The sequence below is a fragment of the Coturnix japonica genome, chromosome Z, assembly GCF_001577835.2.
Source record: "Coturnix japonica isolate 7356 chromosome Z, Coturnix japonica 2.1, whole genome shotgun sequence".
NCBI classification, from domain to species: Eukaryota; Metazoa; Chordata; class Aves; order Galliformes; family Phasianidae; genus Coturnix; species Coturnix japonica.
The window spans coordinates 14,473,033-14,497,947 of NC_029547.1; the positions used below are offsets into that span (position 1 = coordinate 14,473,033).

Sequence of the window (24,915 nt, forward strand, 5' to 3'; positions counted from 1 at the left end):
ACTTTGATTAATTGGTTATTTGAATAGCTAATTAAAACATAATTAGAATACTGTTCCTCCCTGGGATTGTTCTTGCAAAAATATCGTATTGACTGGAAAAGAAAGTATCTTTGTTAATTTTATTTAATTATCCTAATTTAAGTTTCATTATCATCAGTCTTCCTTATGAATGCTAACCTCTACATAGTGCAGAATATTCACTAGCTGCCACAATCAATTAGAAGGATTTAGTCTTTGTTTTTCAAAAGTGTAAGAGAAATGAAGGATTTAATTCACATCTTTTTCTCCTATCAGCAATACATTTTGAAACTTAATTGAATGTGAGGAAATACCTTCATCTTTATACCTATGTGAGAGTAAGCAGATGGAGTCTGTAAGAGTAAATTTTCAGCTCTACTGAAGTCAGTAACAGCTTTTTATTTGAGTATAGTGGAACTTACCCATTTTGTCTTTGTTTGGTATTAATTGATTTTTTTTTTTTTTAATTTTCCAATTATCATTCAATATTAAAAAGCGTGAGAAGAGCAGTAACTGCTCTGAGTTGCACAAACTTTCTGGTGTTGATTTCTAAACTCCATTTAAGAGAATTCATGCAAATTTGGATTTCTTCATTAAAGAATTCCAATCCTTGTTTACTTTGAGGAATCATTCTGCATGAACTTCAAAAGCATTGGGTTCATACTCTGTCCTGAAAGAGTTGGTTTGTTTCTGTATGGATAGTAAGGGCGGAAAATGTTCAAAAAAAAGTCTTTCTTTGTCATGCTTCAGCTTTGTAACATACAAAACCTAACTATACTCTGACACATTTTGTATAGCAATGCTGATTTGAGTACAGCCCTTTCCAGAAAAAGCAAATGGAACATCACTGAGGGCTTTATGTTGCATTTAAGATGACAGAGTTTGAGCCACTTTGGTGAGATCAATGCATATGGAAATCTGAGTTCAAAATTAAAGCTTAATCCAGCAAACTGATCCATTTTTAGTACCTTTAAAAATCCCAGGGACTCCATATGGTCACAGCAGTCTACATGCACAGAGAATTTATTGGATTTGGTCCAAATTTTAAGCTTTGTTATTTTGTCCATGGATTTGGCTTATAGACAGATATTAACTCTGTTAACTCTGAAATGTATTTATCTCACGATCTGGCTTCTACATTTTTGAAAACAGCACTTATGTTACATTTAACAGGAATGGCCAGTGGTCTGGAGGTAGTATATATTTAGGTTAAAAATTAAAGCATAAAGATCTTTTTGTCTTTGTTTTCTCTTGCCATCCAAAATAATGGGAGTTTTTCTGGAACACCCTGCAAGGAAATCAGAATAAATCCTAGAAATTCAAAGATGTAATAAGAATGTTCTCATGTCACTACCATACCGTAGATTTACTAACTCAAAATATGAAGTTGTCATTCATGAATTATGACTGTTGCAGGACACATTGTTATTCTGATTAGCAAAGTCACTGAAGATGTTTGCATGTCAACTGCGCAAAGTCTTTAGTTTCTGTATTTGATGGATCATATCTAAAATAAAGGAATTTTTTCCTTTAAATATGTAGTTTAGCTTTTGGCAGAAGTCTGTTTTTCATTTTAGTTCATTGTAGTGTGCTCTTAAGACACGTATAATTACTGTAAGAAAAAGAGATGGGAATTACAGTGCCAGTTCTTAAGATTACTTCTAATGTTTGGTGTTATGATCAGAAGTTACTGTCTTGAATTAGAATCAAAGTCTAAATATTAGGACTTGCAATTAATACTGTTTGTTTTGAAGTGCAAGATTGTAGAGAATTCCAGTATGTTCAAAAAGTAGAAGTCAAGCGTTTTGAAGCAGTAGCAGTCCAGAGACATGCTTCTGTAACTTCATAACACCGTGGTAGACTGCTTTATGGAGCTGGTGATTACAAAGATCCACTTTAACCATTTTTTTCTTGCTGGCAGGTGTCCCACTGGCCTGCAGCCAGCGGCTGCGAGTGTACTGCAGCTTGTGGTTTATACCAGTGTAGAAAATGCCGACACCAGCTGGCTGCACATAATTAAGCTGATTGCCGTCTGACAACTTGATCTATGATACAGATATGTGACAAATATACAAAATATCTTACAAATCTAATTCTCTGACGTATTTTATCTACTTTTTTTTTCTCTTTAACAGATACGATATCTGCACTTATAAGAACAAACCATGTGGAACTCTGGGTAAGATCATAAACAGAATTTTCAGTTTGTCTTTGAAGTTGGTTTCCTTGCTTTATACTCATATGTTGACTTATTGACTGAATATATATTTTTTAAGTTTACGTTTTCAAAATGTTGTAGTTTTATAAATGTGAACAATAGGAGGTCACCTAGATATGTATATGCTTTGATAGGTCACTGGAAGTTTAAGTTAAATGAGCTGCTGATGGACATCTCATCTTTGGCAGCTGTAATGCTGCTAAAGCCTAGAAGATTACTCAGATTTACCAAGCAATAATCAGAGGAAAGAACGTGCTGTTTGTTTTAGTTTAACCTCTCTCCATGAGCTATTACAAAATACAAATAGGAGACCTCAAGAACATTTAAAAAAAAAAAATCAATATAGGAAGGAAAAGGGCCTTAAGATTTACACTGTTATTCTGTTATTCTTGAGGAGTATAGATTCAGACTTTTCCTTCCATGAATTTGGAACAAAGAATTAGACAAACTCCTTAAAACCATGCTTTGACAACAGAGAAACACATATGACAGTCCTAGGTGCAGGGCTGTTCTCTTCATGCCTAAATTTCTCACCAAAAGTTATTTGCTGTGATATAGTTATTACCTGTAGTAATGCTTTAATGCCTTAAAGATACATTATTCAAAGACTACTCTAATGTTTACGCATTTTTCAAATTTACTCAGAAGTAATTAAAGATATAATTCTAGTTTTGCTAGTTAAGATTGTGAATATTCTCATTATGAGAGTTGATAATCATATTTGCTTTGTCTTTCCCTATAATACACTCGTGGCAAAGGAAAGTAGTTTACGTGAGGAGAAAGGTATCAGAATTTTTTTGGCAATTGGAAATACAAAGTATGTTAACAGCTTGATTGAGTAAAAGGCAAAATATGATTATTAATTTCTAAACGTAATTTGTTTCCTTTGATACCTCCATGGAGGAGACAAAACTGAAGAGACTGTCTACATTGATGCTGCAAAGTTGTCTTAGCAAGCGATAATTGAATTTAAAAGGGAGAACATTCACTCGCAAACTGCTTGATATTTACGTGCAGTGTTTTTAATTCAGGTCTTTAGTGTACTAGTCATCTCTGTATCAGATGTAAAGGCAAATTCTGCTCCAAAAATCAAATCGTGTATGGTATCAAAGTACTGTTATGAGACCCTTGGCATTAAAACTGTGACCGTGTATTTCCATTATAAGTATTGTATTGGAGAAGAGGTAAAGCTCCATGGCCCTCTTTTGCAAGGCATTTAATATGCTTAAGTCCCACTGACCTCCAGTAGCTAAAGCACAGATTTAAGCTGTCTGTTAGACTGAAGTCTCAGGTCTCAAAAGGTCAGAACAAATGTGAATCACTGGTGTTCCAGGAAGAAACTGAAGTGAAGGCTTTACAGGAGGACACACATCTCTCTTCTGTCATAGTTCCTTAAAACAGGGAATCTTATGTAGAGCTGAGTGGAGATAGGCCTCAGATTTCTCTGCAGCATTTATATTTCAGCAGAGAAGGCCAATTCTGTTCTTGTTTGATCTGAGCTATAGTCTGCACTCTTTACTAGATCTCTGTCACCTTCTGCAGGCATAGTGCATAATTATATGTTATTAGTGTGGTCCTATAAGTCACTAAGCAAGCATTCAGTGAAAAAATCTGAAGATAGAGATGGCTTCACCACCCCAGCATGGTGCACTTTGCAGAGGAACATGGTTGTTGTTACAGAAGTATTACCATGTTGAATTCAGAATTTGCTACTCTGTTAGGATAGTGTAAGTTAGGCATGTGAACTGTAATTATTCTGTTTTCTACAGGTTGTACAAAGCAAACAGTGTACACACTTCTGTCAGTGGCTAGACTTTTTTCTTCTGATTCTTCATCCTGCTCTCAGTGCTTACGCCTGCTTCAGTGATTTGATTTAGAGTAGCAGTATTGTTCTGATGGAAGTTTAACAAGCTGACATTATTGCCTTTTGCCCATGTTGGTTTGGTTATCAGAGTAGTTGTATTGTGTGCTGACTTGGTTTATTGCAGAGAAAAGCAAGTCAGAACATGTACTTCCCAGATACTCCTGTGTAAGCCTAGGAGAGATCTTAGGGTCTAAATCCTAGTGATAGCCTCTGATGTTTTTTTCCAGTTGGAAGCTTTGAACCACGTGTGCTGTTTATGTTTGACTTGCGGAGGTAAAACTCCGTCCAAAGTAGAATGAGCAGCACACACGCATAAAGGAATGTGTAGAGAAATAGCACTGAATGTCAGTGCTTTCTTCTACTGACCAGCTCCTTTAGCTCCAAGTTACTGCTCATGTGGATGCAGCTAGGAAGCACTTGCCATTTTATTGCTGGCTTGCTGGTAGTCCAAACGGAATAATTTGAAGTGCCTGCTTGTTCATAAAGAGTACAGTGGTGTTTTCTGTGTTTTGTTTTGTTTTTTGTTTTCCTTATTTTGCATTGCAAAGTCACACCGTTCCCAGTTATTCTTCTGTCACAGTGTAGTTAATTGTGCAGGTAATTTCATCAAAAAGAAGGGATTACTGCTTTTTTTCAGATAAACCTAGAGAGGGATACATAAAATAATGTGATGCTTAGGGCTTTATCTAGTGGGTAGTGCAATGTGTTGTGTAATACTCTATTGCTGAAGAATGTAAGAAATAATGAAGAATGATATTCTGGAAATGCCAGTGCCTTGCTTTCTGTAAAGAAATTTTTTAGAAGCACTTGTCATTTAGAAAGGTTTTAGTTCCAGAAGATAATAGAAGATACATGGAAAAGACTTGTTTAAATGAACTTATTAACATGTCTCCCCCTTCTCTTCATTGATGCATGCAGTTTTGTTTTTATAATTTTTTTAAGTACCATATGGTGCTTCTTGTAGCTAAAAAAGTTGCTTGTATGTTTTTATGAACCCACTAAACTTAAACAGATTTCTTTAGAAAAATAATGTGGATACATTTTGCTTTCTTCAGCCTCAAGAATGTTAAAATAGAAATGCTTTCTTGAATTCCCCCTTCTGGCTCAAGTTACTAGGTGGTCCCAAGTTACCAGAAGTAAAATTTATAAATCTAACCCCTAGTCTAGACATTTTCCAGCACTGACTGCAGTTCAAAAAATATTAATGTCTAGCCGGCAAAGTGAAATTCCCCCCAGTGATTTTGCAAATGACTAGAAAGTTAACCTTTTGCCAACTGCTCCTTCTGTGCATAGAGATTATTAAAAAGAATCCAGGCATTTATAACTAGGGCTTTTAAGACTGAAACACCTTGGCATGACCCTTTGTGTCTCCTTCTGTTTATTCAGGCTTGGCCTCTGTGGCTGGAATGTGTGAGCCTGAAAGGAGCTGCAGCATTAATGAAGACATTGGCCTAGGTTCAGCTTTTACCATTGCACATGAGATTGGTCACAAGTGAGTGAGTTTACAAAAAGAATATGTTTTAATGTATCACATTTTTACTATTAGTTTAATTATGGATATCATTTTTTTTCCTGTGTGGCTGTACCATCCCTATTCTGGTGCTCCATGTTTCTGCATAAAGTATTCATGAGTAGCACTACATTTTATGAAGTATATTTTATCAAGAGCTTTACCATTACAACTGAAGACTTACTGTTTACCCTTTGATTTCAGTTTCCATTTAATCTGGGCTTTTGAGATTTGGCTCACAACTCTCCTACTGTTTCATATTTTTAATATTAGGTTTTGAAAAAATTTCTTTGTCCCATCTCTTACTTGTCTACCTTTCTTTATGAAACAAAAGTGGTTATAAGGTTCCTTTTTTGCTTTTCATTATTTTGTCTTAAATACAATTCAAACAGTTTTGAATAAAACATTGTTTCTATTGTCAATATTCATATACTCAGTCTTCTTTCATTCAAGAATGAGATATACTAAAAAAAACATAACATCACTTGTGCATTAAAGCACTAGTGTATCACTCTGAAAAGCACGATGTTATGAGAATGAATAAGTATGAATCTTAAATGATGTAATTGGTTGTGAAGTACTTCAGGTCTTCCTACAAAAGCAAGCATCAGTGGTACATTGTGATGACTCTAAAAACACTTTCTCTTATAAAGAGGTTTCCTTTCTTCAGTTGACCAACACTGAGTTTATAGGTCACATGTTTTTTCCAATCAGTAGCTGATAAAACTGCTATAAGCTTAAATGTATATTGAAATGGAAGCTATCAGTCTGCTGATAAAAAGCAGCATTGGAAGTAAACATTTATTATTTCCAGCTCAACTATCATGCAGGATAATCACTTGGCAAGTGTGATTTTATTTACACTATGTATTAAAAAAACCACTGCAGTTGCACTGAAGTGGATGAATTCTGAAAATAAAAAGCAATTGTATAAATTCTAGCAAAAATAATATAACACACTTGTAATTTTTGTCATCTTCATTTTCTTCTTTATTTGTGTGAGTTGAAAAAGACAGGATAGAGGAAAATATATTTCTAACATTAAGAAACTGAAGTTCTTGTTAGTAGTGATATGCAACCTTGCTATGAATTTAAGTGAAATGCTCAAGAAGAGAAAACATCCACATCTTTGTTCTAATCTGTATGCCATGTAACGATGCACTTTATGAAGGTTATTTCAGTGATACATGAAAAAAAATCAAATATATGCAGCTCTGTTATCATTCAAAGCTATCAGGATTACAACTTTTGATTTATAGAACTTAGATTTTAATCTGAGTGGTTAAGTTTAAAATCTTTGGTGATGGTAAACTGCCATGAAAATTTAAACCCTGGAATGATCTAGGGAAAATGGTCCCAGGGGAAACTCTAGTTGAAAACATTGGAATCCATCAGTGCTTATCAGTTTTTACATACTATTTGTGAAGAGCACAGGAACAGGCTATTCCAATATGCTGGACATCATGCAAGAAAGGTAGAATAATGCTTGGCTAAGCAGGGATCTTCATGTAGAGCTTAGGTGGAAAAAGAAAGCGTATGGTCACTGGAAATAAGATAGAGTGAGATGGGAGGAATACAGAGATTCTGTCTGTCACAGGGAGAAAATCTGTGTGGTCAAAGTTCAGTTAGAGATGAAGCCAGTCCATACTGCGGAGGCCACCAAAACAGGGTGTTTTAACAGCAAATGGAGGACCAGAGATAACATTCGTCCATTACTTGATGAGGTTGATCAGTTAACAATTAGGGTTTCAGACAAAGCTGAGAGGCCTTTTTCAGCCCTGTCTTCAACACCAGTGATGTGTCCTGGGATCCTCAGAGCCCCAATGTATAGGACAGTGTCTTTGATAATTTTAGACTCTGGCCCTGTCACCTGCTTCATTGTCTTCATCTGAAGGCTTTCAAGGACCTTAGCATCCTTATTATATTATGGAGCTCAGAACCACACAACATTCAACATGAGTTGAATACAGACTGGAACATGACCTGCTGGAGAGGAGCTCTGCAGAGAAGGACCTAGAGGACCTGGTGGACGACAGGTTGTCCATGAGCCAGCAATGTGCCCTGTTGGCCAAAAAGGCCATTGGCCAGCTGGTCAGAGGAGGTGATCCTCCCCCTCTATGTTGTCCTGGTCAGGCCTCACCTGGAGTAGTGTTTCCAGTTTTGGGCTCCTCAGTACAAAAAAGACAGGAATCTGGAAAGAGTCCACGAAGATGGTAAAGGACCTGGAGCATCACTCTTATGAGGAAAGACTGAGGGTACCTAGGTCTGTTCAGCCTTGAGAAAAGAAAACTGAGAGGAAATACTATTAATGTCTGTATATATCTTAAATGTGGTAGTCAAAGCGACAAGGCCAACCTCTTTTCAGCAGTCTGTGGGGACAGGACAAGGGGAAATGGCCACAAACTGGAGCATAGGAAGTTCTGCACCAATGTGCAAAGGAACGTCTTCATAGTGAGACAGATAGAGCACTGGAACAGTCTGCTCAGGGAGGCTGTTGATTCTCCTTCTCTGGCGATATTCAAGACCAGCCTGGATGCCTACTGTGCAGCCTGTTCTAGGGAGCCTGCTTTGCAAGGGGGTTGGACTCAATGATCCCTTCCAACTCCTGCAATTCTGTGATTCTGTGAGGCTGTGCCTATGTGAATTGCTCAATTGTTAATTGGGATAATTGCCTCTTTTACATTTTTTCTAACAGGTTGAATATCTTGAATCTCTTAGTGTTTTATGCAATTGTGTTTATATTGCAGAATAAATTTGGTCTACGGGACAATGTCAGGAGCTTTAAAATCATAGCAATCAACTAACTAGGATATGGGGTTAAAAACTTTTCATGTGTAGTTGTTAATAAGATGGAGGAATGTTTCAGCAGAGTGGATTGGAAGGGGGAGACATTTTACATTGCTTTGAAATGAATTGATAAAATATTCTGGCTTTGATAACTTTAGCTATAATGAAACTTCCATTTAGGGCATATATTTTACTTTTCAATAAATACTCCAAACTGTTACATTAAGATATGATTTCTGTTGTTTGTGGCAAATATTTCAATAACTTTCAATTGACACCTGAAAAAGTGGGTAAATGCTTAATAAAAAAAGCAGGCTTCATGAAAATACTGAAGAGGAATATATTTTCATACATCAAGGATGATTAACTTTGAAAAGTATTTTACAGAATTATGACTACAGCAATTTGTAGTTAAAGAAATACATTGCAACACTTTCAAGTATTTAGCTGTGCAGTTATCATTTCAGTAGACAAATATGTCTCAAATGAAACTTAACTGGAACAGAATGTGTTAAGGACAGGATGCTTGTAGCAAAAAAAAATAAAAAATAAAAAAATGGGTTTAGAGACTTCTGAAAATAGAAAGCAACAAAACAGTGGAGTGTGTCAGGTTTTGTCAATCTTTTCTGCTGACCCAATGACCTTGGGGAGGAACTGATCTCTCCTGAAGGCCCCTCACACAGCTGAACAAATGGATGAAGGAAATGAATGTTGGGGAGGGAACTGTAGGACCTGACAATTCACAGCTAAATGGATAAAGTATTAGGTTGAAAAGAGTTGGTGTTACCACATCCTCTATTCAGATTATGCCAGTTCTACATCTGATGCCAATGGCAGAGTTAACAGTACCTCTACTTCATGCAACTTGGTAAGAATCTGGTTTGGGATTGTTGTAGATGCTTTTGTTTAAGGCAGAAGGAAATGAACAAAACCTTACTTCAAGCTATCTTGCTTGAGAGAAGACAACGCTACTTTTATTTTGGACTAGAACACTTTGAAGGCTGCTGGCATAACATTTTATGCAGTATCTTCACAGTGGTTATCAAAGTGATTCTCCAGATATATTGTGTCAATAGCTAACTGATGGGCAGAGTTAAATATATTATCAGAAGCTCGGAAGTAATGGTGTCCATGTCATGGGTTTATGATTTTTGCTATCGGTATTCTGCATGAAAACATTATGTATTGCACTAGGAGTTAAAGACTTAATGCTCCAGATCCATGGATTGTTGGTATTTCTGGGTACCTGGTTCTCAGAAGAGACCCCAGAAGACATTCACTGTTTAGTTTTCATTCTCCATTTAGAGAGAAAGATAAAACTGCTCACGTGTCTTGAGACTGCCTCTTGCATTTGGTGCTCCCTAGCCATCTAACCTTCAGCATTAGAGTAAGGCCTTTGGTTTTGGACATTCTCTCTCATTTATTTGATTTATTAGCTTAAATTCCAATTCTATTGTACTGTATTGTGTTGCATTCATCCTGGAATGGCCTGGGTTGAAAAGGACCTCAAAGATCATCTAGTTTCAACCACAGGCAGAGTTGCCAAGCACTAGACCAGGCTGCCCAGAGCTACATCCAGCCTGGGGGGGGGGGCGGGGGGGATTCTCCTCAGTGCTTACAAATAACAAATAAGTGGGTGTCTTAAAAAAACAACCTGAACGCTAGAATGTGACAAACAACTTATTTACTTTGAGGGTGACAGAGTAGTGGAAGAAAATGTCCAGAAAAGTTATAGAATTTCCTTCTCTGGAGATATTCAGGATCCACCAGAATGCTTTCCTGTGCAACTTGTTGTAGGGAACTTGCTTTACCAGGAGTGTTGGACTAGGTGATGTTCAGAGGTCCCTTCCAACCCCTACAGTTCTGTAATACTGTGCTCCTATTACAATTCAAGTAGGAAAACCAGTTAGTGGTCCTCAAACAATTGCTTCCTATGCATGAGAGCTGGCAGAACGTGTTACGGGGAGTCACTTATACAGAAAGAAATCTGGCAGTTGTATCTATTTTCAAGATGCATCTCTGTTGCTGCAGCCAATTTTCTCTACCAGCTATTTCAGGGTCCTTGGAATATTGGCAAAAATAGTGAAAAATGTTGCATCTGCTGCACTTAAAAATTCTTAAAGGGTGGGGGACTAAGTACGTACCTGTAGACAGTTCCATTTGATACTGCTAACGATCCTAGATTACATACTATAGAAATAATACTCGTTTGTGAAGAACTACTGTTGTAAAGTTGATTACTCTTTCCATTTATTCAGGCTTTTTTTTTCTTCCCTATAGTATTTGCAGTTCATGATTAAAAAGATTTTAAAACAAAAGTTAGACTTATGGACTTGTCTCAAACAGATGAAATGCTTCTTATTTCTGGCTGTGTTCTTATTGAGAAGATGAAACATTCACACACATTTTGGGTAGAAAGGGTCATTTTGCTTTTTCGTATTGACAAACCTCAGAAGTTATACAGAAGTCACTCTGCTTGTGTTCTATTAATCAACACACAATAAAAGAAAAACTAACAAATTGAGCCTTTTTTTGATATTAACACAGTAAGACCCTTAGAGAGATGACTCTCCAAATTGGGCAGGATCTCTGTTATGTTATTCTTGTAAATTCATTCCCTCTCTACATTTTTTTATTTTTTTTTTTAAGCTTACCTTTGTTAGAAGTCATTACTTCTGCAATATGCAGATTTGTTCAGAACATGCTTAAAACAGTCTGTTGTTTTTATACTGGTCAGGTTTAAAATCGTTTGAATGGAGAGACTGTTTTTCTTTTTGACTTTAGAAGTCAGTAAATAGATTTCATTGCAGAGGGAAGCTTGTAATTTATTGTATTTGTGATGAACACCTTGAGGTCCATCAGTGCTGTTGTCTTTTTTAAGAGTCATCTTTTAAGAACACAGGAGTATACAGTTCAAGTAAGTCAAGAGAGCAGAAAGAAGGCTTGGCTGAGCAGAGCCTAGACAGAAAAGGAAAGCATGCAGACACTATAGAAGTAAAGTCAAATGACACAGGAGGGCTAAAGCAATACTGTTTGCCATTGTACAGAGAAAATCTGTGTGTCCAAAACTCAGCTAGAACTGAAGCTAGAGGTCACCAAAAGGAATGCTGATGTATTTTAAGAATCAAAGGAGGACGAGAGATGATACTGCTCTATTAGTTGGTGAATCACGTCAGAATATGGTCTGTGGGAATATTAAGTTCTCAGCCAACTTGGAACTTGTGAGAGATTTGCTGCCGCAGCTGGAAGAGTGTAAGTCTATGGGGCTCAATGGGCTTCATCCGAGGTTACTCCAAGAGCTTTCAGATGTCCTTGCAAGACTTCTCTCAAATATTTTTCAACAGTCTCGGCAATCTGGAGGACTGAGTGGACTGGAAGCTGACAAACGTTGCAATATTTGAGCAGGGCAAGAAAGAAGATGTTGTTTGCTGAAGGCCTGTCAGTCTCATTGTAGTGCCTAGTGAAATTAGAGAGTTTACTCTGGGATTTACTGGAAAGCACCTAAAAGATTGTGCAGTCTTTTCTTGCAGCCAACATAGGTTTGTTACAACCTGTGGGTTCATGTTTAACAAACATAATCTCATTTTATGACAGTGTTAACTGGTTGTCTAAGGGAAGCCAGTTGACATCATCTTTCTGGATTCTGGCAAAGCTTTGAATATTCCTCTTAACAAAAGATCCAGTCTACAGCTAGACAAAAGCATAGTACAATGAGTGAACAGCTGACAAGCGGGTCAGATATTTCAGTGAGTGACCTGGATGCAGGGTTTGAACTTATGCTAATTTTGTGGGTGACATTAACTTGTGAGAAGTTGTCATCTCCCTTGAGAATGAAGAGGCTTTGCAGAGAGATCTTGACAAACCAGAAGGCCGGGTCATTAATAATGGCATGAAGTTTAGCAAGAGCAAGTGCTGGATTCCGCACTAGGTACAGGCCAAGCCTGAATGGATCTATACAGACAAAGGGATGAGATGCTATGAGAACAGTTCTGCAGAGAGAGATCTGGAGTTCTGTTAGATGACAGGTTGAATGTGAGCCAGCAGTGTGAGCCCAGGCAGCCCAAAGGGCCAGCTGTACCCTGGAGTGTACCCAGGGGTTGTCCTGCTCTGGTCTGTACTGTATGATCTCACTTCCAACATTGGGCAGGGTTATATAAGGAGGACATGAAGCTGCTTTGAACGTCACAATATAAGGAGGATGTAAAGCTACTAGAGCTGGGTGTGCATTCTTGGTCAAATGGAGAGGTTGTAAAATATTGGAGGCTTTCCTATGTGACTTCCATCTACGAGAAGGGTTGTAAGGAGGATTTGGAGAACTACAGGCCTGTTGGCCTGACAGTGCCACTAAAGGTACTGAGCAGATCATCTTGAGTGAGATCATATGGCATGTGTGTGACAACCAGGGGTTCAGGCCCAGCCAGCACAGATTCATGGAAGGCAGGTCCTTCTTGACCAACCCTATCTACATGGTGGATGTGGGAAAGGCTGTTGACATATTTTACCTGCAGTTCAGCAGTGCTCTTGACATTGCCTCCCACTGTATTCTCAAAAAACTGGCAATCTATTGGCTTTACTGGTATTCTCTTCACTGTGTAAAGAACTGTCTGGATGGCTAGGCCTGGCCCAGAGAATGGTGGTGAATGGAGTTATATCCAGCTGGTAACCAGTCAAGAGTGGCATTCTTCAGGGGTCATTACTGGGCCTATCCTGTTCAGAATCTTTACTGATGACCTGGATGAGGGGATTGAGTGCACCCTCATCAGTAAGTCTGCAAATGACACAAAGCTGAGAGAAAGTGATGATCTTTATGGGGTAGGAAGGCCCTACAGAGGGATCTGGACAGGCAGGGAAGCTGGGCTGAGCCCAATGGGATGATGTTCAACAAGATCAAGAGCTGGGTCCTGCACTTTGGTTACAGGCAACACTGCAGGCTTTGGGCAGAATGGCTGGAAGACTGTGTAGAGGAAACAGACCTGGGGGTACTGGTTGATGCTGGGCTGGACTTGTATCAGTAAACAGACCTAACTGGCCACTTAAACCCAGATATTTTCTCTTTCTTCTTTTAAGTTGAATATTATTTTCTGTCTACCTTTTTATATTGCAAATATGGAAGAATAAATTTTCCATTAAAAAATCCTGATTGGGATCTTCATTTTAATTATGTTTTGTGCATTTAAAGAAAATGTTGTAAATGTGAGTCTACAAGAACGACTCTCATTTCTGCAATATGCTTACATTTAAATATGAAAAAGGTTTGTGTCTAAATAAGTGATTCTGTGATTCTAAATACGTTGAAAATATTGTTTGAAGTATAGAATAATAAGATCGTGTCCTACATTAAAGCATTTTATCAGGAAAAGGAATGTAATAACATTTAACAGAGCTCTGCAAAAATATAGGAATAATAAATTGGGAGTGAAAAGGAAGTTTATAGTAACCTTCAGGGCATCATGAATTTCAAAAGGAAATCTGAGCTCAGAAGTTTGCTTCCTGATTAGAGGCAATGCTTTCCATTTTGACCTATAGTGTAGAAATCTATTACTTTCATACTTCACCTCTGCATAGCACACAGACATTATTTAATGTTACTCTTGCGGCATGAAAACTGGATAGCCAAGGCTGTGTAAACCAGGAAGAAATATTTTTGCTTTACTTTTTCTAGTATTTCTATAGAAGCCTGCCATTCCTCCCTGTTGATGCCTTTTTTTTTTTTTTTTTTTTTTAAGTCGCATATTTTGTTGCTTAATACTATATTATGTGAATGTACCAAGATTGTAACTGTTTGATCATCAGAGAAAAGTCAAAGAGAAATATTGTATTTAGGAAATAAATGGGAAAACAATTGTTCTAGAAACATGCTAAAATTGTGTTTAATTTCATGGTGCATATGCTTGTTATAAAGCTACCATTGTTCAATTAGTATGCTCCACAGTTTGCAGGGAAATAATGTTTTTAACTAAAATTGAAATTGGAAATTCTACGTTACGTTGGAGTAAAGGATTGGGGTGTCCCAAACCTTATAATGATCTCCATAACCAGGAAATCATTAGTTAAGACTAAAAACCACATTGACACATGCAAATAAAAAGAGAAATAACTAATCTCGATCCCTTCCTTGAGTGGAAAAATGCAGTATCAGTTAGTTTCAACAAATCAATAGCTGCGATCCCAAATGTAAATAAGCCAATTTTCAGTACTTGCTTATTCTCTTTTCTTATGTCATTTAAGGGTTAGCTGTGCATACAGTTAGGAAGCTACAACCAATACTTCAGTAACACTGGCTAGAAATTTATCTAGGTCTTCCACACTGAAATAGGAGAACTTTCTGTTGTGACATGGTAGGAAGGATATGATAAAAATAAAAACCAGCTAGCCTTCTACTGCTATAAAAGCAGACTTCCTCTGTATCAATTTACATTATTTTGCTGTTAATAGGTATGAGCGTAACTAACGAAATGACTGTATATATCCACACAGGAATTGCTGTATGGGTTATATGTATTACATTAGCTCTGATATTGTAGGAAACAAAGTATTTTATTCTCTAATAGTAGATTGTGTCCAAATTCATGCTCATTCGTTGAACAAAATTATACTGAAACATTGTTTTCTTTTTCCTTCCTGCACATGTTCTGATGTGAAAAGATCATTAAAGAGTGTAATAATGTTAACAGAGTAAAGCTTACTGTTAATGTTCTTAATTTTTTAGTGTAGGCTCTATGTAGTTAGTCATATGTCTATGTGAAAAACAGTACTTCTAAGTAGGTTAAATGTAAGATTTCTGAAGATTTAAATGACATCATATCAACGATTACCGGAGCAACAAACTAACAATAAAATGGATGTAAAATTTATAAGAAAGTTGCTATGTCTTACCTAAGTAGATAAGCATTTCTTACAAGTAAATTACAGTCCGTTCTTTCTATCTTTTATCTACTACAAGACTTGCTCAAGCATGCCTTTGATCTTCTCAGTGTAGGTGTAGTGATTTGCTGCTAGAAATCTTGAAAGTATACTTCACTGGTGCACATTTTTCACTCTTCCCTGCCCCTTGCTTTGTTCTCCTTAAAAGCTGTGTGAGTAGTGTACTAATCAGTGTACTGACTCAGTCAAGTAAGATCTAGTGATGCAACTGTTACAAGGGACTTAGCTTGAAGTTGCCTCATTTCACTCTCATATAGGTTTATTTTGTTATTCCTAGGTGAAATAAGTTAGTACTATGAAACTTTCTAAGGTTAGATTTTCCTTTTCTCTCATGAAAAGAATGATTTATTTTCCTAAGGGGCTATATGTAGTTACAGAGCTGTAATTCAGCTTCTGATAGTGAACAGGAAAATGAAGAGCTTGATATTTGCAATATTTATTTTGCTTTCATTCCTATAAATTCATTGTGTCACCTGACTCTTGAAGTTTCTCAGGTACTTTTTTCTTGCATTGTTAAACATGTGACAAAGCCAAGTATGAGGCACTGGTTTAAAAGAATTAGGCCAGACTCTCCCACATGTACTGTAACTCATTAATCTGTGATTAATTAATGAAAATTAATGAAATAATAAACTACTATGAATACTGTATTGTAGTTAGAGGAAATAAACATTAGATATCTCTGCAGTTCTCAATGTTCAAAGCTGCAAATTGGCTTGACATGCAGATCTTTAATATTAGTATTGGAAAGCAGAAGTAATAGATTGCTAACAAGTCAGAAAAAAAAAGATATTTTACCTGAATAGCACATTTCAGTTAATTGTAGTTCTGCAAAAGTACATGGTACATGATGTAAACCTCTGTAAGCAGTACTAAGATTGATTTGGATCTGCCTCCTCTGAATCTTATGTGTTTGGATAATAAATCAAGGCAGAAGCATCCTGGCTGTCTCACAAAAATAACTTCAGTCAGTTCAGACTCATCAGCAGTAAGTGTTTTTGGCAGCTCTAACCATCAGAATTTAAAGCAACCCAACAAGCCAGTGACCTCACCTTAAATAGAGATGAAATTGTATGAACCTGTTGTATTGTTCCTTTACAATGTAAAGGAAGGGAATGCAAGAAGATTTACATTCTCATCCTGTTCTCTGCTTTTACTCTAGGGTTTTTGTTTATCTGTTACTGTTTTATTCAATGCAGCTGAGACCAGTTATCTCCCCCGTGATTTCTGAGGTCAAATCATAGGTTAGATATGTATTACAAATAATCCTCTGAGATAATTTTTTCAGATATAAGTTAAAACATTGCCAAGAAAAGAAGAAGCTGTTCCATTGCAGATGTTAATAAATGAAACAGAAATGGAGCACTATATATGCTGCTTACTTAGAATTTCTGAGAAGTATACAAGAAACAGGAAAAAAATGTAGGAGAGTTTGAGCTGTGATTTTAAAACTCATAGTGCTACTGCTTTGCATAGTTCCTATATGTTGTGCAAGCTTCTGAGAAAAGAGTGGACATAATGCTATTTAAAAAAGAAACAAAACAAAAATAACCAGTTATTCAGAGCTCCTGACATAAACATGTTTCCTTTAGATAGTAAAGGAAGGGTAATTTTGTAGAAAACTCCTCTTATCAGTTCACAGAGTTACAAGGGTCCTCCAGACATTACAAGGGACCTCCAGACATCATTGAGTCCATCCCCAAAGTTAAGACTTCTCATTGTCTCTATGCTTATCTGGCTGTTCTTTTAAAACTGCAATTGTATCATCAGTTTTGGATGAGATCTTAAAGCCAGTGAAAAAAGTACGGTCTGTTTCTGTTTAGTTATTTTGAAAAAGGCAGCATCCTTCATGAGGACTATTTTATTCTAATTTGCTTTCCCACCCCAACTGAATTGCAAACATCCTTTTGTGAAAGATGAAGCTTTTAGTGTAATGATGGCTAAATATAAGTAGCATGCTATGATGAATATGAAACAAATCCTTTGGACAAAAATGTGTTTTCGTCTCCCATAGGAGTGTAAATTAGTAGGCTGTAAGGTCATGCTGCCACTACCATCTTTGGAAAATGATAACAGTTTTTGCAAAACTCCTTTCTTAGCATCAGAAAAATGATCTGCACCTAGTGGTCAGTTTTCCTACTAAATTCAGAAGCAGTGGCAAGTGGAATAGCCATTGTGGAAGGGAGTAGGTGATTTAGTTGAATTAATAATTTTAAATAAATGAATAAAACCAACAACTTATGCAAATGTTTTGAGTAGCTGTGTGCTTAAGATTTGCTTTTTATCAGATATACCACTGCCACCATCTTTCACAAACAGCGGGTAAAAGCAAAGGATACTTAACTATGAAGTTTGTGCTTCTTGTTTGGCACTAAATCTGAAAATTATTTTTGGTCTCTTTCATTTCTCAGACTGCTTGAGTACTATGATTTCTTTGTCATTAGGAACATGCTAACTATAAATGAGATGATTATCAGAAATACATATTTCTCGTACAGAAAAGCATAGCAGCATGATCCAGTGTAGCTCTTTCCTGCATAATAAAATGTCAATTTCTATAAGCAACACACTCATAGAGACTGTTAAAAACTAAGGTTTTCCATTTAAAGGAATTGTACAGAGGTAGTTCAGAAGGAAATAATTATATCTACAAAAATCATTAATTCTAGGAAATGGTGGCAATTAACTGGGCCAATAAGGTACTTTTTTGTTATAAATCGATTCAGTTCTATGTCTTTCTCTCCCCACCAAAATTTATCAATATAAAAACAAATTAACAATAATAGTTAACTCTCATCTCATAGTTTCACTGTAACACATACATTGCTCAGACAAGTTCTTTTTGTAGAGCTCTAGTTCTTTTATGTAATGGGGATAGTCTTCATTTGAGAATGACCTAAAAGCTCAGGGAAGCTCTTAAGTATCTCAGTACCTGCTTTTTTGACTTCTTAAGTTTCGTAAGGAATTAATGTTTCTGAAGGTTAATATTTAGATACAAAAAGGTATTTTGTCCCAAGTAAAAGAGACAAAATGAATCAAAGCCAAACTAAGAAAATGGAATTTTAAAAATATGTATACTATTAGGAGACGTCATGGTCTTACATATTCTCTTCAGGTGTTTCAGTGATGTTCATTGATGACAGATGTGAGGTATATACTGTCAATTATTTAGGAACAACAGTAAAGATTTCATTTTAAGATAGTTTTATATATATAACTGAAGTCTTTTCAGGTAGATTCTCTTTGAGTTGACCTCAAAGTTTTAATTTATACTGGTCATCCACAGTTTATAGGTCTTGTTTCTGTAGCATGGGATTTCTAGGTTATAAGCAATTTTTTACTTTATTTCTTTTTCCAAAATCATGTCATCTTCATTGAAAGTCAATATATTTGGAAATCTCTGTTGGCCAAATTCAAACCCAGTGTTTTCTTACTGTATTTTCTACTGTTTTTTAATCTGTCACTCTGATCTTCTGTGATGAGGGACAGCTCTAATAGAAAAAACTGCAGGTCACCTTGTGAATGGATAGAGGGAGCATGAGTACTGTATAACCCTGGAAATTGCAAAACCCATATTCTGCTTGAAATATCCCTGGGTACTCTGTGCCTACATGTACTGCTACAGCAAATTCATGTACCCTATTTGTCCCAGTTTACTAACAGAAGAATTAAAGCCATAATGTATATTCTTCACTGAGTGCTCTTTATCATGCAAGTATTGAATATTCCTTAAAGGTTTAGAAAAGAAGATTCTTTAAAAACTGCGAAAATGAGTGCTAAGTAATTGTACAGCATTCCAAAGTATGAGTAAACTAAACAGAACGTAACTGATCCTAATTCTCCACTTGGAATTCTCCTATAGTGAGTGTGTTCTCCAAGGTCCAATATGATTTCTGTAAAAATCACATTTAATTTTATGAGATGTCTGATGCTGTAGAAGAATAATGAACTGTTTTTCTCCTCTTTTGGGCAGTTTTGGCATGAACCATGATGGAATAGGAAATTCCTGTGGGACCAAAGGTCATGAAGCAGCAAAACTAATGGCAGCTCATATTACAGCAAACACCAATCCTTTCTCTTGGTCAGCCTGCAGTCGGGATTATATCACCAGTTTTTTAGAGTAAGTAATCTGTCAAGAAAAATCATGAGTTATTAGAAAAATTCACACCTTTCAGAATAAATACTTAGTAAAGATACAGTGGCTGGCTCTAATGATTTATGTTTTTAGAATGTAAAAGCAGAAATATGACAAGTCAGTGAAGAATTACATTGTAGAGCCCTTTTCCTGTGTGTTGGCAAAAGCTTCTAATATTTTTCCCTCTTCTTGGTGTTAAGTATTAATCTATTCAAACATTTTAAAGTGCTGATCATATTTCCTTAATTAATCTCAATGTGAGAAATAGGGGAAAGGAGAATTTGTTGGGGAGTAAAAGGAAGTAATTTTTTGTTTGAATAAATGTGTAACGTGAGGAAATGCAGGGGAAGGCAACAAGGTTCAAGCCCTTTTCCTTGTTCTCCCATTCATGTGTTTTTTTATGTAGTCTTGTGGTTTTTCTGTGTTCATTGGCAACTTTCATGAAAATAATCAGAGTTGAAGCTGTCATAGATTTTTATATCAATATCTTTAAACCATGCTAGTCTATACTTCTGTGGTGATTTTTGTCCAGAAATAGATTCCTACCAAAAATTTTACTTCTGCATAAAAAAGTTAAATAATCAAAATACATTAGTATAAAAAATGTGTTCATTCTATACATGATGCATAATGAACCCACTGTGTGTAGGTAACCTTCAAAAATCAGGCATAGAACTGTGAGTTCACTGAGAGCAGGTTAAGGATAGTTTATAAAAAGTATATGAGACAGTGGATTCGAGGGAGCAAATAGAAGGTGACTGGTAGATGCAGTGTCATCAGTGAAATTATTTTTTAAGAAATAAAAGTTGTTCAGTAATTCAGTCACTGTGTTTTAAGAGATGGGCTAGTAGTCTAGCCATTGGATTTCTAAAAACAAAATGCATTCCTCCTTTTTTGGGGATGATAATTCAAAATAATCTGTTTTCTAAGAACTCCATCCAGACAAATAACATTTTCTTGAGTTGGTTCAAATGTACCTACTCTCGCAAGTACAAGATCACTGAATTATACAGAAGATGTGTTTGAGCTCCCTGTACATATAATGAACATAATCAAATATGGTGGCATTTGGGGTTGTTGAGAGGAAAATACTTGGTTTTGGTTACTATATCAGGTTAAGGTGATGAGTATCAACTCACTGAACAATACACCCACTTTTATGTGTTAAGTATTTAAATGAGTGTCTAGACTAAATCACGCTGAATGAATCATCTCACACATATGTGTAATCCATATTTCTCACAATATAAGTTATTTTCTGAGGAGATATGTATTAATTAAACACTAGCAGTATGAAAAAAATATACAAGATTATAGTTCTTTAGCTTTGCCAATCATATCTGTTAATTCAGTTGCTCACTGTGGTACTCCTTCTAGTATATTATATAGCCAAACTTCAGCTATTAGAAAGAACAGGATTTTTGCATCTCTTCTATGAGATTAATTCACAGTCCAATAATCCTGACTATATTTCAGGTATTTTCACACAATCACAGAATCACAGAATTGTAGGGACTGGAAGGGACCTCTAGAGATCATTGAGTCCAACCCCCCTGCAAAGCAGGCCCCTTACAGCAGGCTGCACATGTAGGCATGCAGGTGGGTCTCGAATATCTCAAGAAGAGAATCCACAACATCCCCTGAGCAGCCTGTTCCAGTGCTCCATCACCATCACACTGACGAAGTTCTTATGCACATCTATGTGGAGCCTCCTATGCTCCAGCTTCCTATGCTTCCTATGCTTTCTTGAAGTACTGGGGATTTGTCTCTTACTATCACATTTTTACTGTTTACAGTCTTACCTTCAGTTTGCCACTCTTTTAAACTCCATTTTGAATTCATAATTATTTTGACAGTGATTTCTGAATTGATGAAAAAGTTTCACAGGTAGCTAAGTTATTTTTTCTTATGTGCTTAGAGAGGGAAACACATGATAAATTCTGTGGCTTGTATTATGCTTCAAATATAATAGCACTGAACATTTTTTCATAGTTTCAAATTTCATTCTGAACAACCGTTCATGTTTCTTTACTTGATACCTCTGTTTATACAGCGATCATTCAGTTTTTTGCTATGTTTGTTAAAAAGTTCAGCTTGTGCCTCCCTACTCTGTTTAAATGGTTTTATTTATTTCCTTTACCCTTTGCATCTCTGATATTCTTTTCCGTGCCATTGAAGCACAGTGAAGTTTCTTTAAGTTTCTAATATTTTAAGCCTGTGAGATGCCACTGAAATTGTACTTACAGTATTATACAGGGAGAATTATACTGTAGTGAATCTGTTCCTGTTCTAAGCTGTCTGGGTTTTCTGTAATACTTCACTGTCACTGTCATTGTTTTTGATTTTAATTGAATTAGAATCACCTGTATATTTCATAAAAAGCATTATTGAAGATACTAGATGAATGATATTCAGGGCAAAAATTGATGTAGCATCTCCAATAATAAATTATCACCTGTAATATTTTATTTTTATAAAACAGAATGTAGGTGTTATTTTATCAAAGCCACGTTGAGTAAACATTCTTTCGTGTACTTTAATTACAAATAGATTTTCCACTTGGGTTGGATATTATGTTTAAAAGAGCCAAAGCGAGCATCTTCTTTGTCTACTTTTTTTGCAGTCTGTCTTTTTAAAAGTCAGATTTCTCAAACATGATTAGTTTGTTATAAATCTGTGCTTCTTCTTGTTTGTGGTTTTAATATCCTAGAAATGAATTAATGCTTATTAAGATTTTTGTTGCCTGATTTTGCAAGGTAAAATAATCTTTAAATGTGATTTTTTTCTTTCTTTTTTTTTTTTTTTTTTTTTCTTCTTAAGTTTCCAGTCCCTCCCCTAAATTTACCCATCACCCTGATGACAGCAGGGAAGTGTTAAGGTATATACTTATGTATAGGACAACTGTCAGAAACCTAGCTTGCTTATTTTTTACTCCCTCACACCTTTCCTTGACGCAGAACAGTCTCAGTAGCAGATGCATTTCATTTTCAGGTAATGATCAGTGAGCAAGAAGCAGAGAAAAATATTGAGATTCATGTAGTAGCACTTCCCTGACTACCCCCGTAATAGCTGAACAGTCTGCATCCAGACCAGAAAAATTATTCTATTTTTGTTTTTTCCTAATTTCTCTTCAAAACTCAGCAGGAGATGAGGAAAGGTGATTCAGAGGTTTAGAGGCAAGGCCTCAAAAGGCACTGTCATCTCTGTCTGCATGTGTTCATTCCACACAGATTTTCTACTCTGTCTCCTTTTTTTCAATTTTTCATCAAAAATGGGAAAACATCTGCAACCAGAACCAGTAGATAACAGAAAAGGGTGAGAAGTGTTTTTGTTTGTTTGTTTTGTTTTTGTTTTCCTGTACTCAGTGAGTATTGGATTCACTTAGTAGTGTTTTACAAGAAAAATAGAGCATGGAGGAATGAAATATGAACATACTCAATTAGAAATGTGAGGTTGTGAGTCTGTATGGTAAAACACATTTTAGGTTCATTGTTATGGGTCTCCTTAAAAGTTGAAGCAGAATAGTCATGGCACCAGGACAATGCAGCTGGAATACATTTATCTAGAAGCTCAATAACTGTTCACAGTATTGTGTGGTAAGGTAGATTAACGTGCATCTAGTAGTTCACTGGCTTGGGCTAATGCTTTGCAACTACACAGTTTTGTATGGTTTTTTTGTTTTTTTTTTTTTTTTTTTTTTTTTTTTTTTTTTTTTTTTTAGTGTTGATACCACGCTTCCTCATCAGGCAGAAGCATTTTGAGACAGAAGTCATCATGGTGACTTTGAAAGTAGTCTCAATGTTACCTTCTTTCTCAAGACTTCCTAAAATCTGTGTCTGGATACAAATTTTCCAGACTGAGGGCACTGAGGAATAGCCATTAAGTATTAAAAGTTGTCAATTCAGCCAGACTCTGGTTGAGAAAAGAGTTTACTTTGTGAGACAGCCAGATAGAGGGTGAATGTGACTTCATAGGAATGAAGTCAAAGCAAAGCTGTATGTGTTGCTAATAGGTCTATCAAAACTCCCAAGAATGATGACCTGATAGCCCAGGCTTTGAACTGGCCAATGAGAACCATCTTAATGGGGAAAACGTTTCTTCTAGCAGGTAATAGCTGCTGGCTGCAAGCTTTGTATTAAAGTGAAGGACTGGATTTAATTTATCACCTGAATTGTTTATGCGTGCTTTACAGTGGATTTAAATTTCATTAAACTTTTTATAGAATTAAATGAAAGAAGGACTCAGGAAGATTTGAAGAGTGAGAGAGCAGTGTTACAAAACAAAGGTTCCTGTGAGAGATGTAGAAACTGTTAAAATCTGTTCACTAAAAAATGAACTAACCCTAAAAATTTTGCCTGTGATTGAAAACCAGTTGGTAAAACTTCATCGAGTGCAGCATATATATATACTCAATGCAAGTTTTCTTTTATCCAGTCTTTATTTGTCTAGGGCAGAGCCATGCACATCCCAAGATTTAAGAAAGAGAACTTTCTTCTTCATTTCATTATTCAGTTACTTTTATGGTTGGTAATAACATAATCTGCTTGATTTCTGGAGTCATTAGTCTCTAGTTGTTTAATCTTGTCAGTGTCAGATAGAACGTTTAACAAGAAGTCATGTTGCCAGCTCAGTCTTTCAAAGGCAGAATTGTCTTTGAAGAAGAATCTAAAGTCTTTTAACTATTTGAACAAGTAAGATCTAACACAGGATATTATTGGAGAGTCTCTAGAATTGCCATACAGCAGGATTTAGCTTTCAGAGACTAGACCTTTCTAACTCTGGAAATGAGCCAAAAATACTTTAGTGCAAAGAAGCTCTTAGAGTTGATGTAAAAAATCTTCCACTGTCTGTATTCAGGCATCATCTGGCCAAGAATCTCAGACATACAGGTGGATATGCGTGATAAATACAAGGTACTTTTCCTTAATATGCCTTGTGTACTTTCTATGACAGATATGCTACTACTCCAGGGGACTAGTTTAGTAAGATAAGGTCACATTAATAGTATCAAAATTCCATCTCTTTCTGTACCAATAAATGTAGTAAAATTTCATCCATTATTATCTGTTGACCTATAATTTGGATTATAATCTACCTCTTTTTTCTTTTAAAGATTAGAAGACTTTCTTGCTGACAAGTAAGGATCAAAAAGGATATGTCCATAATTATTTTAGATCTGAAGTCTTCAAAAGTCAGTATTTTGCCTAAAAGGTTGCACAGTTAAAAAGAAGAGAACCAGTTTTTGCAATCAGTGGCTTGCAGTATGTTCCTGAGTATTGACTTTGTCCTCTTGTTTGTATTTTATTAATTTAAGTAAATTTTAAAGGGCAGAATTAATTGCAGATTCCTACAGAATGTCTGATGTAATGAAAATAGAACAAATTGGATAATTGTCTGTAGTATAGTGTCTCTCAAATTCTCCAGGATGGATACCAGTAGATTTTGGTAGGTAAATGATT

At 36.0% G+C, this 24,915-nt stretch overlaps 1 protein-coding gene across 5 annotated transcripts in view; it reads left to right on the forward strand.

The window, feature by feature from the left end:
- The window catches only part of ADAMTS6 (ADAM metallopeptidase with thrombospondin type 1 motif 6), a 145,430-nt gene that overhangs the window by 49,692 nt on the left and 70,823 nt on the right, over positions 1-24,915 (forward strand). For all 5 annotated transcript variants that reach the window (XR_004305532.1, XR_001551922.2, XM_032441252.1 and 2 more), the window contains exons 8-10: positions 2,154-2,197; positions 5,487-5,592; positions 19,295-19,441. Coding sequence is in view for 3 of the 5 variants with exons in the window: in XM_032441252.1 (XP_032297143.1) it covers positions 2,154-2,197; positions 5,487-5,592; positions 19,295-19,441 (297 nt within the window). In the remaining 2 variants the exon portion in view is untranslated. The remainder of the gene's footprint in view (positions 1-2,153; positions 2,198-5,486; positions 5,593-19,294; positions 19,442-24,915) is intronic.